We start from the raw sequence: 14,970 nt of genomic DNA on the forward strand, positions 1-14,970 counted from the left end.
CCATGGACAATGTTCCTCCAGGTCTTCCTGTCCTCTACCATCTTCTGGAGTCCATTTAAGTTCACGCCTACTGCTTCAGTGATTCCATCCAACCACCTCATTCTCTGTCGTCCCCTTCTTCTATTGCCCTCAATCTTTCCCAGCATTAAGCTCTTCTCCAGTGAGTCCTTCCTTCTCATTAGGTGGCCAAAGTATTTGAGGTTCAGCTTCAGGATCTGGCCTTCTAAAGAGCAGTCGGGGTTGATCTCTTCTAGGATTGACCGGTTTGAACGCCTTGCAGTCTAAGGGACTCGCAGGAGTCTTCTCCAGCACCATAGTTCAAAGGCCTCAATTCTTTGTCACTCAGTCTTTCTTATGGTTCAACTTTCATATCCATACATTGCAACTGGGAAAACCATGGCCTTGACTATATGCACTTTTGTTGGCAGGGTGATGTCTCTGCTTTTTAGTATGCTGTCTTGATTTGCCATAGCTTTCCTTCCCAGGAACAAGCGTCTTTTAATTTCTTGGCTGCAGTCCCCATTTGAGGTGATCTTGAAGCCCAGGAAAATAAAATCTGTCACTACCTCCATTTCTTTCCCTCTATTTGTCAGGAATTGAGAGGGCCGGATGCCATGATTTTGGTTTTCTTGATGTTGAGTTTCAAGCCAACTTTTGCACTCTCCTTCTTCACCCACGTCAAGAGGCTCTTTAGTTCCTCTTCACTTTCTGCCATTAGAGTGGTATCATCTGCATATCTTAGGTTGTTGATATTTCTCCCGGCAATCTTAATTCCAACTTTTGATTCATCTAGCCCTGCCTTTCTCATGATGTGCTCTGCATATAAGTTAAATAGGCAGGACAACAGTATACAGCCTTGCCAGACTCCTTTCCCAATTTTGAACCAATCATGGTTTCGTGTCCAGTTCTCACTGTTGCTTCTTGACCCGCATATAGGTTTCTCAAGAGACAAATAAGATGGTCTGGTACTCCCATCTCTTTAAGAACTTGCCACAATTTGTTGTGATCCACAAAATCAAAGGCTTTAGCATAGTCAATGAAGCAGAAGTAGATGTTTTTCTGGAATTCCCTAGTTTTCTCCATGATCCAGCGTATGTTGGCAATTTGATCTCTAGTTCCTCTGCCTCTTCAAAATCCTACCTGTATTTCTGGTAGTTCTCGATCCACATACTGCTGGAGTCTAGTTTGTAGGATTTTAAGCATAACTTTACTAGCATGTGGAATGAGTGCAATTGTGCAATAGTTTCATGTCAAATGTTATCTGGGGATGTTTCCAGTGGTATCAAAAATGTATTAAACTGGAAGAGGGATTGCCCATTAAATGTAGATTTCTTTATATGTCCCCCCCCCATGTTTGACAGCTATGGCTTGCAAGGAAAATATCAAATGTGAAAGCCACCTCCAGGATGGATGTTGCAAGCAGAAAAAATATTGCTAGAATACAAATGAGCATTTATTCATGTTAAAATATGAATGAGAGCATTGTATATAGAATTTCACAATCAAAGCCAAATTCACTTGTAGTGTTTAGCAATGTTATTTGTTTTAGTCTTGGTGTGATGTGCAAGCCTACTCATTATAGTATCATGCTATTTCTAAACCAGACTACAAAGACTTGTTCAATACAACACAAATAAAAATCCTATACTCACAGTACGTTTGAATGAAACCAGCAACAGAAACTCAAGAGCTTAGACTTGTAAGCATAGTGAAATAATTCCAGAAAGTCAGGTCAAAAATTACAGGTTCAGAATAAGCCATCTGATTTCAGAATACCAAAGCCTGAAATTGTTTATAGAAATTATGACCAGCAGTTTTAAGAAAAAGTGATCTGCTACACTAATATATACAATTTCACTTTAAAAATTACTTACCGGTATTGCACTACAAGAAGAAGCAAGAATAATTTTTATTCAGCATTTTTCTAGAAATCAATATGAAACTGTAATCTTTTCTAGTAAATGCTGCAGAATACTATTTTGGAAAATGTCACCCGGGCTCCATTGGATAGCTTCTGTATCATACAGATGACAAACCTTTAAATAACAAAATACTGAATTCATAACAATTTGACATGAAATTTGATAAGGTATTTTCCATTTTAAATCCATTTCACTTAAAACTTCTCTACAATTGCCACATTTGCAATGAGGAAGTATTTCAATATTAGGAATTCAAAAAAAAGAGCAAGTTTATAAACAATTGAAATTACAGGTACACATTCTGAAATTTAAAATGTGTTTAGAAGAATTGTGTATTCTATTCCTGTTTGATCAAAGACAGGCTAAAATGATATTAGCCACATTCATACAACAAGCCAGATTTGCTTACTGCTTCTTATATAGGCCACAACGCAATTACAAATAATATGCTCAGAAACAAAGAAGCGTAGAAAATTTGCCCCCCAATTTTCTAAACTCCTATGTTTTTTCTCAAGGTGCATGCATACTTCAGATTGACAAATATTCCATGGTGTTCTTTGTTGAATAACAATGATACATTAATTAGCTATTTAAGTATTCATATATTCTGCAACTTTATTAATCGTATTGGAGTACAGCATAAGGACAATCTTCACACATGACTTTTAAATTACATTAAGTGATTGATGTAAACAACACTAAAAGATCTAAGGAAAGTGCATATGAATAATCCTACTAAATTCTCAAGAGTAACCATGATTTACAGAAATACCTAATTCTGAACAATTTTATCTAAAATCAAACTTTGAAAGCTTGAACTGAAGTCCAAAATGTTCTATAGCTGAATTTCTGCATTAACTTTTGCTAAACACAAATCTGCAGGTTGTATCAAGAGCTAAAATAAACAAAGGATAAAAGTTTTATCAACAATGATAGTGAATACAAAACCTTGATAATACATTACATATTTTCCTCTTGTATCTAAACTTGTGTCAATCACATCCAATTGATTAATAAGCAGAATTGATTAAAAAGCCATTATAAAACATGGTTATATTTCTCATTCCTGTATTTAAAATCCTAATGGAACTTAACATTTTTCTTTCCTGGAACCTAATAAGCTTCTAGTTTACTATTAACTTGCAATCAAACCAAATACAGATAGAATTATTTCTTATGACTTAAGATCTCTATCAATCAACATGTTTTTTTCTACAGTACAGGATTTCTTTGATTATTTTTTTTAAAGTGACAGACCAAGACAAATGCTTGGGTTCAACATACAGTTTGCTTTTCATTTCCACAAAACATCTGTATCTAAGCTGTTTGACATTGTTAAAAATACCCGATTTTATCTAAAATAGAAAATAGTTTTTTTCAATATGCATGAAATTAGCAAATATGCTATTTAAGGATGGATAATTCTTCTCCAGTACCACCCAAAAATGAAGCTCTCTTATTACCCAATTGAATATCAGTATCAAAGTTTGAATAATTAAAGGAAATACAAATTAGATATGAAAGAGAGAGGTAATACTGTTCATTATCTGTCAAAACAAATGACCCATTCTTTCTCACAATATATGTATTCATGATCCCTTTTTAGCAATATATTTTATGTCTAAGAACGTATATTCATTTCTCAATTCTCCATTGTCTTCTGAAAACATATTTTTAAGCATGAGAGGCTTATTTTGAAAAAGAGATGAGAGAAAAAGCAGGATTCCAAAAACAATAAAAAGGAAGATTATTACAACAGGAAGGCCTCATAGGAGTTTTCTTGCAATTGACATTTTGCCACAAGCAACCTGTAAAAAATAACCATTATCAGATTTTCAGCTTCCATAAAACCTGCAGTAGAGAATTCTCTATGTAATATTAAGCTATATTTTAAATGAATATAGACTATTTCTCTATATGCTATTTGCTTACATTGATTTTTTTTTCACTGAAAACAGCAAAAGATTTTTTCATTAATCTAAGGATCTGCATTATCACTTATACTCTGTATGACAGACATTAATTATTAAAATGGTATTCAGTTACTATGAAAGTACACATTACACCAATGAAGAATCCTTAAGTGCACTCACGTTTTCAGTGTCCCGTTCATTCACCGTGGGCAATGGAGTTCTAGTAGACATTTTCATTCACTTAGCTGGAAGCACCGTTTGCAATGGCAAAATCCAACTATTTATTATATAAAAATAAAAAAAAATCCTAACACCTCCCTCCCTCCGAACACATATACATATATATTTACAAATAAATGTGATTTTACAACATGGTAGCAGCTGTCAAGTGCCACCATCAAGAAAAAGGTAGTATGGGGAAAGAAATTTGAGTTATTTCCTCCACCACCGCTACCCCTCTTTCTCATCTATCTTCCAGCCTGATAATGGAGCATTATATCCTCTTTGGAATTTTCAGGAATCATCTTATAGACAGCTTATAGTCTTTAGAAGGTGGGGACGACAGATTAGGAGAGGATTGTCCTGGAGCACCAAAAGAAAAATGGGCCAAAAATTGTCCGGTGCCGTACGAGGAAGAAAAAGCTGGGAGCGGGAGAGATGGAGCGGCAAAGAGAGTGCAGGGCGCTGCAGTAATACGGTACAGCCCAACTTGCAGGCTGCTGAGGAAGGAAAGTGGAAAACCAGCAGTCGCTTTCCGCGCAACCACTGTCGGCTGCGAAAAGAACAAGGAACCACCCAGAGCTGGTCAAAGGAGCGGGCCAAGCCCTCAGCGTTTTATCTCTCTACACGGATCGCTTCACCGGGCCTCGGCTCTCATGTTTTAATTACGCCCCCTCCTCTTCCTTCTTCTCCGGGACAACTCCCAACTCCTTGGCTCCCTACCCCTATCCCAAAGGGGAAGAAGGCTCAGAGCCAAGGAGAAAAGACCCTCCCGTCACAGCCTGGAGGATTTGCCGGGTGGAATGCTGTAGAAGCGAACCCTCTGCCGCCGCCAAACGAGTCCCCTTTGCTCTCTCTCAAGTAGTAGCAACAGCAGCAGCGGCAACAACGCCGCCGCTCCCGGATGATCCAAGATGGCCGCCCGGCTTCCTCTGTTCCTACATGAACCGGAAGAGACCGCCCCTTGCACAGGGACAGGCCATGGGGAGGGGAGGCCGAGGGCGCAAGCGCAGGCGTGCGTGCCTGGTTCGCCTCTTGTTGCTAAGGTGTTTTGGCAGGGTGGGGCGGCGTTTGTTGGGCGCTTTTCATGTGGAGGAAAGGAGAAACCTTGTGTTTCAAAAGTGCTGAAGAAGTTTCTTGGATGAGAAGCGAAACGTCTTCAAAGAAAAACAAAGTCCGGTTGCCTCTTGAAAAAACACCTATGAGACAACCGTCTATATGGAGATTCTCAGTCTTCCAGATCATAGTTACCCCAAACGTGTTTTTTCACGTCTTTTCCTTGAAGACGTTTCGCTTTTCATCCAAGAAGCTTCTTCAGCTCTGAGAACAACCATGATCTGGATGACTGAGAATCGCCATAGACGAGAAGCCTTGTGCTCCTCTCTTGACAGACTGAGGGCTTGCGCAGTCACCCGGACAACTTACGGTCCCTTTAAAGGCTTCGATCACTTTTATTGCCGAACTTGGGTTAGGCTTAGGCTTTCTGCAAATGGTTGGAAAATCGAACATAGCCACGGTTAGCCTACGCGCGAGAAATTTAAAGGTAGCGGAATTCTAGTATATGGAAAGGTGATCTGTGTTAAGACAGACTTGGGATTCGCTGCTCGGAAGGGCAGCCCGGTATCCGAGAGTGGAAAAAGCAGACGTTTGTCTAAGAAATTGGTGGGGTTTCCTAACAAACCGCTTCGGAAATAGTGGATTCGTCTTCATTAGAATTATTTAAATTTGAGGTTAGACAACCATTTTTCTTGAGCGGCAGTTGTGGCTGCAATCAGCAATATCGTACGGCTCGTTCAGAGAGCAAGCTTTTAGAAAAGGTCCTGTTTCTTCCGGAGAGCGTAGTTTCAAATAAAACGTTGAACTGCCTTTTCTTCAACAGAACGTGCACAGCATCAGACAAGAGTCTTGTGTCTTTTGGCCCTATAAAAGTGTACAAAATTTATTCTAGTGGTATGGTGCAACCTATTGAGGACTTCTGGAACCTATCAAAGGAGATGGCAGATGTACAAATAAGAAACTATTACATTTACTTCCTATGGTAAAAGTATTTTTCATATTGTGTAAAGTGCTTTATTTGCCTTCTCTGAGAAATTCACTCCAGTTTATTAGTAGTTCTTGAAATAGTGACAATTTTGTGGGAGGAAAAATAAAGTAGACACACATTAGTCTTTAAAAAGTATACTCTGAACTTTAATGTTTTATGTAAAGTAGTTTTTGATGACTCCTAGGATAGTTCCATGCAAGGCATTTGCTACTTTGAAAGCTATTTCAGTTCGATCCTATTTAATTGACAGTAGCTGATCTGATTTATTTAAAGCACATCTGCAGAATATTTCAAACTGCAGTTATATGAAGCTTTGTTTTAAAATGCTGCAGCTTCTAGAATGGTTCATTTCCCCTTTCCCCTCCATATTATAATTTATTGTGCTTCCTGGCTTCTCAGCTTAATTGACCTTTTAAAGTAAAATATGTCATGACATGTTGAGCATGAAAGACACCGTTCTACCTATGAAAAGGAACTTGGAGGTCAAACCCACAAGAAGGCAATGGCAAATCACTTCTATTTCTTTGTCAAGAATATTGTAAAAAAGTGGCTGTAACATTTTGTTTGCATTTGGATGCTAGATGATGAGACATCCTCCAGTAGGAAAGTGGCCTTGTAAGTGGTGGTGGGAAAGTAAAGTAAAGTGGCCTTTGAAGTGGTGGAGGAGATTAAAGATCTGAAGGGAATAAAATATATTAAGCCACAAAGAAATTAGACAACTCAGGATATCAGTACTTTACAAGAACACATAATAGGTACATGGAATGTGAGAAGCATAAACTAAGGAAATAATGTGTCAAAGCAAAAGCTAAGCATGCTAAAATGGATATTTTACGAATAATTTAGATAAACTGAAACAGGCCAGTTTAATTTAGGTGAATACTGTAGACCAGGGGTGTCAAACTGCTGGCCCGCGGGCAGGTTTCATCATACCGGAGCCGCGCCCACCCTATTGCCGGCAATGGCAAAATAGTCCTGATACGTCTTGCGACATCACGTGACATCACGAGTTTGACATGTCTACTATAGATTATTCAGAACTGGCAGCTGCATTAGGTAACCCAGATCAAGAGACCAACTCCATAGGAAGAATAGAACTATCTTCATTGAGACAAGTTATAACAATAGAATCTAGCAAGTTTGCTTATGATATATTTCCCTTCCTTCTTATACTCCTTATGAATCAAAGAGGTGTTTGCCTGATCTATTTTTGAATATTATTTTGTTTCTGGAGTTTAAAAAGCATTTTCAACTCTTTGCCTAGGTAATGATTCTTGCATATTTCCATCATGGTCACTGTCCTTATTATCTACAAAGCACAAATCCATCTGTATAGTCTCACAAATAGACAGGGAACACACCAAGATAAACTAATTCTACTTTTTGTAAGGCTACATTAACAGAAACTTACAAGTCTGAAAATACAAATCTCCCACCTTTCTTTTTATCACCTGATTATTTAAGGTGGCTTCTTTCTAGCTTTCTTTCTCTGTTATTCAGTTGCAGGTTTCTCCTTTTATCTGATCATTCTCTAGGCAATATCTCTCCCCCACCCCAGCCCTTATCTTCCAAGGTCATTCTCCTATTCTACTACAATATGAAAGAATAATATGACAATGTTACTCAAAAAAGATTTTATAAGGTACTGTATGTGTTGGTAATAAAAATCTACTGCAGTTAAAATATATACTATACCATTGTATATATCTACTGTCAAATAGAAGAGAATCTGTTGAAATGTCTATAGTTCTAGAGGAGGGAGTTAAAATATTAACAACTCTGTGTCAACAAATAGAAAATATGATTGGCTTTGAGTGTGGAAAAGATTGGTACACATATCTGTACAAAAAAAAGAGGGATACAAGAGAGTGTGCAAATAGTAAACTAGAGAAAAATAAGCTATTGCAAGAATTATTGGTAATGGAGTGAAACAAAAATGATATCTTATTTAATGTATACAATGGTTAGATTATAAAATGACAGGATTGTAAGAGAAGGTGGCTGGAATAAATTTAGCCTACAAAAAATAAAGAATGACCTCTCAACAAGTAGAAACTCAAATATCTTGGGCATGTGATAGAAGCAGATGAAGGCCTACAACAGGGTGTAAAACTGCCAGCCACAGGCCAGATGCATCATAGCGAACCACAGCCATCCCATTGCCGGCAATGGCAAAAAAGTCACAATACGTCATGGCACATCACATGACATTGCGAGTTTGACACCCCTGGCCTAGAAAAACTAATATGCTTGTCAGGGTTGAGGGAAATAAATGGAGAAGAGAATGGATAAAGCAGATGAACGGGATCAAAGAGATACTAGACTTTCCTTGGAGAAGCGATGAATTAAAACCAGTGATAGGTTAGGAATGCAAGCCTCTGTCCATTCAGTCAGTGGCTCCTACCGGTAGCTACTGTTCTATGTTTTGAGGTCAGCAAATTTGAGGATCATAAATCCCCTTCTTACTGCTTTTGAAAAATTGGAGAACAGAAACAAAGGTGAGATAAAATATATAACATTTTCTGTTTTCAATCCCATATTGTGAATTATCACTATAGCTTTATTAAATGTGCTTCATAAATGCCATAAGTTCCAAATATCATTCTTCTCTGGCTATTTTTTGTAGCTTTTGATTTCATGTGCGGCATTTTTTTTTTTTAAAAAAGGACCAAAGGATGCATTTGTATAAATGTATAAGTATTTCTAGCATCTGAAATATCTGTTTAAACCAGTGGTTCTCAACCTTTTTAATGCCGCGACCCCCAACCGGTCGTAAGTCGAGGACTACTCAACCAGTTGTAAGTCGAGGACTACTCAACTGATGCAGCACCATTTGCAGAATGGGACTTTTGGCGGGCTCAGCAGGGCAGAGACAGCCTGGACAATTCCTATTGGCTTTTGAAAGCCAATAGAATTAGACTCTATTCAAGAGAGTCTATTCTATTGGCTTTCAAAAGCCAATAGAATAAAAGGGAGTAGCACAGATAAGGAAAAGGGGGAAAAAATGGCGGACTGCGTTGTTTGGCGACCCCCGTGAAATGGTCGTTCGACCCCAAATGGGGTCCCGACCCACAGGTTGAGAACCACTGGTTTAAACAGCTTTCACCTTACATTGTATAATGGTGGCAATTAATAGTGCTGACATTTGTATAGTGTCCTGTTTGTTTTTTTGTATTTTTAATAGTTTGCTAGTTTAATATGTATACTTATTAGTAGACTATAAATACTCAATATCACATCTGCTTAGATAGCAGCATTGAGTTTTCATAGCCTAAGAATAATGAAGGAGAAATATTACTGAAATTGTTCTTGCCTGAATATGTAATTTTACAAATGAGGAAAAAAGCAAATATAATTGCAATTTTGTTGTTCTTAATTATCTTATAATGAAGTTCTCTTAAAGTACTGTAACATGTAATCATTTACTCATCTCAAAGTATGTTAAGCAACAACTAGTCATCTGCACAGTGGGCCTCTGGTTTTTTTCCCCCCAAGGGATCTCTACCATATTGACCCTGCTAAGTATTTATTTCCCCCTTCTTGCTCAGTAGTGAGTAATTCATGACTGGAGATAGGTTTGTTAAAAAATGATTTGCAGTGAGATGGCCAAGGTTCCTGATTATGCAAAGTTATGTCTGAGTGATTTAGAGCCCATAATGATTTCTCCAAAATGCAGGAGAGAGTGTTAAAAAGAATGTTGCCATTTAGCATAAGCATGGGTATATTATAGCCAATGAGTAAAGAGGAAACAGATCTTGAGCTTGCCTTGAGTAGTGCAGTTAAAACTGAACTGTGGCTTCTATGAAAAAAGTAAAGATCATACTGGAAATCTTAAGAGAAAAATAGAACAGCTGTCCCCAAGCTAGTGCATTCTAGATTTATGGGACTTCCCTAGCTGTAGGCTATGTCAGTTGAAGATTGTGGGAATTGAAGTCTCACACATTGGAGAGCACCAAATAGAGGAAAATGGGTAACAAATAAAAGAGAATAATTTGATACAAATCTGTGCTACCAGCTCTCTTGAAATACTGTATGCATTTCTCGTAGAAATCATTGTAGAAAATAGACCAATAGTTCATACCAGATAGGTCCCAATTGTCCTTTCTAAACAAAACAAAACAAACAAAAGATTAATGAAAATAGTAGCTATATGTATGCTAACTTGGACCTTACTCTTAACTAAACAATACTAATCAAATTTCCTTGGATTGTACAGAAGGGGGCTGATTTTTTGCTATACATATATAACTGTGCTGAAAATATGTCATTGATAGCATTATTAGTTAGCAGCCCTGATAATATTTATGATACCTTAATTCCTTTCATACTGAAATCATTATTTTAATTAAAGATGTTTAATATTGCTCTGTTAAGTTCCCATAATGTATGTACAGGATACTCAAGCTGTGTAAATTAAATGCTGTTAAGAGCAATGGGTTAAATTTTTCTTAACATTTTTCTTTTGAAGATGATGAAGTCATGCCAATTATTCTGTCTAACGTGTTCTAAAACCAACAAACTTGTTTTATAGAAATGTTCTATTCATATCATAGCATGTCCTCTTTGGCGAGTCACCTTCTTTGGATGCTCTGCCTTCTGAGTCAGGTATGTTATTGCACCAAAATTATATTTTCTATGTGGTTAATATGGAATCAAAGATTCCATTCACGACAGGAAGAAAGGCATGATTTCAGTCTATATAAGAGGTTTAAGTACAAATTAATTATTGATAAGCTTGAACATTAGCAGAAAGGAACTTATTGTATTCTGCAGCAATGAAATATGCAACCTTTGCGTTAAAAGGAGGAGGAGGAGGAGGAGGGGGGGGGAGTAACAATAAGAGTAATAATTTGACAATAGTCAACTGAAACTGATAATGTAATTTTTCTACCAGATGGAACTGATAATAAAACATGAGAATGATGTTTTTTCTCTTCCCTTTTGCATTATTCTAAACTACTTGATAAAAGGAAATATAAATATATACAACAATATTAAAGAACTGTGCTTTAAAAATAATTATAATAAAAAGTATGGATTCCAAAAACAGTTGATGCTCTTGGATATTACTTTAAAGTGCCTTGAAGGGCCGTTGCCTTGAAGCCGTGAGGGTCTGGATGGGGGTTAACAGACTCAGGCTCAATCCTGACAAGACCGAGTGGCTTTGGATGTTGCCTCCCAAGGATCATGTCGACTGTCCAGTGTTGACTTTTGTGGGGTAAAATATACCCCCTTCGGAGCGGGTTCGCAACTTGGGTGTCCTCCTTGATCCACAGCTGAATTTGGAACATCAATTGACGGCTGTGGCTGGGAGGACCTTTGCACAAATTCTCCTGTTGCACCAGTTGCGACCCTACCTGGACTGGGAGGCTCTCCTTACAGTCACTCACGCCCTTGTCACCTCACGTTTGGACTACTGCAATGCGCTCTACATGGGGCTACCCTTGAAAAGTATTCGGAGACTACAGTTGGTCCAGAATGCAGCCGCGTGAGTGATAGTGGGTGCTCCTCGATACACCCACGTTACACCTATCCTCCGTGAGCTGCACTGGTTGCCTATTGGTCTCCAGGTCCAATTCAAGGTGTTGGTCATTACCTTTAAAGCCCTATATGGCTCAGGGCCAGGCTATTTGCGAGACCGCCTACTACCTCATAGTTTCCTACGTCCGGTTAGATCCCACAGGCTGGGCCTCCTTCAGGCCCTGTCGGCCAAGCAGTGCCATTTGGCGAGGCCGCGGAGGAGGGCCTTCTCTGTGATGGCGCCCACGCTTTGGAACCAGCTCCCGCCGGAGATTAGGACCGCTCCCACCCTGTTGGTCTTCCGTAAGCTACTTAAGACCTGGCTTTTCCGGCAGGCCTGGGGTTTTTAAAACCTGACCCCTGGATGATTGTCTTTGTACTGTTGTTTTGTTATGTTTTATGTGTTTTTTTATTGTTAGCCACCCAGAGTCCTTCGGGAGTGGGGCGGCTTATAAATTTTAAAAAATAAATAAAATAAAAATAAAGTGTTCTTTCTTGTTAGTTTGTTTTAAATAAGAGCAAACTTTCATTTGTACCATTTTCCATTTAACACCTTTAAAAAGCCTTTATAGAGCTTATAACAGTACAAATCAATTTTGGATTTAAACTCAAAGATCTAATAATAATACTTATAATAGCAGGATTCTTAGTTTTGTTTTATAGCTTATATAATTCAAAACCCTAATATAGAATAAGGGACAGGCAATGAATTTGGAAAATTTCAAGCTTTTTTCAATTATTTGATGTAAAATCCAAGAATCTGCACCATATAAGTATCAGTAGTATTAATGATTGATAGATGCACATTTTGATAGCAATACTTAGAGGCACTATTTTAGGCTGAGGCAGCCTGACTGATTAAGTTGCTAATATTGGCTGTAGCAGTTATCTTCTCCTCTTGAACAATTGAGCCAAGATATTTAAATAATTCAACTTGCTCAAGATCAACTGGTCAAGCCATCTGTATAAGCAGAAGCTTTTACACTGAGTAGGATGTCATAAACATCTCTTTCACTGTCTGCAAAAATCACACTGTCATTGGCAAGCATTAATCTGTGATGAATTCATCTTGTCCAAATTTGACACCACATTGTCATTGATTTTCTGTAAGACCGCATCAGTCACGATGTTGAGCAGCAAAGGAAATACAATGTAGTTTTGCCTTAGACCAGTAAATCTTTGGATATTTTGCCATTAATGCAAATAGAATTTCATGATCTATCAGAAAGCTACTGCAGAAAGAATAGTGTTTTAGCAGGCATATGTTCTGCAGCGTGTGCTTGATGGACATTATCAAAGTGTTGGTTGATGGGCATTATCAAAGGCTAATGCAATTGATTAACACAATTATGAGCTCCTTTCCACTTCTGGTGTGTTCCTTGAGCAATTATTGTAATACAAAATTTGGACACAGCATCTTCTTGACAGAAACTCTTGACTTGTTCTCTTCAGAAGGCATTTTTGGACTGCTTTCATAAACACCTTGCCCATGTTTGACAAAAGAATAATTCTGTGGTAATTCTTTAACTGATTGTGTCCTTTATTTAAATTGGTACTATTATTGCCTTAAGAAATTTGATATTTCCTAAGATTCCCAGATTGGTGCAGTGGTGCAGTGATTTAGTCAATTATTATGTATGCAGTTAAAAGAGAAACAAAGGAAAAACTACTCATTCCCTAAAGAAATTGAAAGCTATAATGTAATACAAGTGTATAGTCCAACCATCTTATATATTCAATAAATCTGAAAATGAAACTTTTTAATCACATATCTCTCCTAATGTTAGGATTGTTGGCATCTTAATTAGCCAAACGTCCAAAGCAGAAATATCAGATTATTCTTGTTTCATTTTGTGGTGGGTCTTCAGTAGGAACTCCATACCCTAGGTAGAGAAATACTGACTTTTGCCTCTTAAATCTCCCACTTTATGGTAATTATGAACTAATTTTCGTTAGTTCATAAACAATCACATTTCCATGTTTAAAAGAACAAAAAGGGCAGAGCTATATACAAACAGTATGTTCTAGACAAGAGGAGGGACAATTTAAGATGAGATGGCTATATAGAATCTAGAGCAGGGGTGTCAAACTGCCGGCCCATGGGCCAGACACATTACACAGAAGCCGCGCCCACCCCAAAACAGTCTCGATACATTGCGTGATGTCATGTGACGTCGGAGTTTGACATGTCTGATCTAAAGCATCTACGTTATTTTTATGATTTGAATCCCAAGGAACAAATTCCTTTTAAATAAATATATCCATTCTTAATTTTTATTTTGAATGTTTAGGATTAATTTAATTATATGTCCTGGACTTTTTAGTTTATAGATTCCTTATTTTAATTATAATATAATTGATTATATTACTATATGAATAAAGCTACTACTACTACAAATTCAAAGAACCAATATAGAAATATCTTCCTATCCACTTCTTAATTTGTACACTTATCTCTCCACCTGTCATGGAACCACAGAGTTGGAAAAGGCCATTTAGGCTACTGTGTTTACTTCTTCTTTAGTTCAGGTGACTGGCCCATGAAGGGTAGCAATTTAGCTTCTGCTTCAATATATCCAAGGAAGGAGAGTCCATTATATTACTGAGCAAAGTAATTCCTATCTTCCTGCTGTTCAAATGACTACAAAGGGGATATATGAGGAAGATATATGCTCAGCCATAGAAACAATAAGCTGTACAGATTAAGGTTGGAATGTTTGTCATGTTACCATAATTCTTATTTTTCAGGCAATGTACAAAATGACCTGCTAGAATTATATTAAATTTTTATGAGTGCTAGAAAACTGTTATGCATATGAAACCAAATATTTATTTAATCATATAAGCAAAGATAATTGGAAACAAAAGGAAAGACTTAGGAAAGTTATCTCACTGAAATACTTGCCACAATGTAATAATAATCACTTCTAACACAGTGTTAAGAATGCGCAGGGTATCATATGTAGCAATTCTGACTCAATAATGTTTTAGCCTTTTAAATGTTTAGTCTATTATTTTATAATATTTAATCAAATGTAAATGGAGAAAGAAATTAATCCTTTTTGTATATTCTAGTTGTTCCTAAAATTATATATGATCAAACTGTTTTAGCTGCAGTTAAATCTATGAAAACAGAGAAAATCATGGTCTACTGGTCCTATGCTTTATCTATGGAATTCTGTGTCCCAATATCATTTGAGGTCTAAGAGGATGACTTTTTAAATACTGTAAAGTTTTTCTAACCTTCCACAATAATGCTTGTGTAACTGATGAAGACTGATAAGGTTCCTGTTGACAGTGCAAATTATCACCCAATTTCATTGTAAAATGATGACAAAATATTGACCGCAAT

The 14,970-nt window shown here is 37.3% G+C and overlaps 1 protein-coding gene across 4 annotated transcripts in view; it reads right to left on the reverse strand.

Moving 5' to 3' along the window:
- Positions 1 to 4,988, reverse strand: part of MARK3 (microtubule affinity regulating kinase 3) — a 77,243-nt gene extending 72,255 nt beyond the window's left edge. For all 4 annotated transcript variants that reach the window (XM_039368934.1, XM_039368932.1, XM_039368933.1 and 1 more), the window contains exon 1: positions 4,016 to 4,988. In XM_039368934.1, the coding sequence (XP_039224868.1) occupies positions 4,016 to 4,072 (57 nt within the window). In that variant the 5' untranslated portion in view covers positions 4,073 to 4,988. The remainder of the gene's footprint in view (positions 1 to 4,015) is intronic.
- Between the last annotated feature and the right edge of the window lie 9,982 nt (positions 4,989 to 14,970).

Source organism: Crotalus tigris, unplaced genomic scaffold (assembly GCF_016545835.1).
Source record: "Crotalus tigris isolate CLP2741 ecotype Arizona unplaced genomic scaffold, ASM1654583v1 scf7180000020955.813331, whole genome shotgun sequence".
Lineage (NCBI taxonomy): Eukaryota > Metazoa > Chordata > Lepidosauria > Squamata > Viperidae > Crotalus > Crotalus tigris.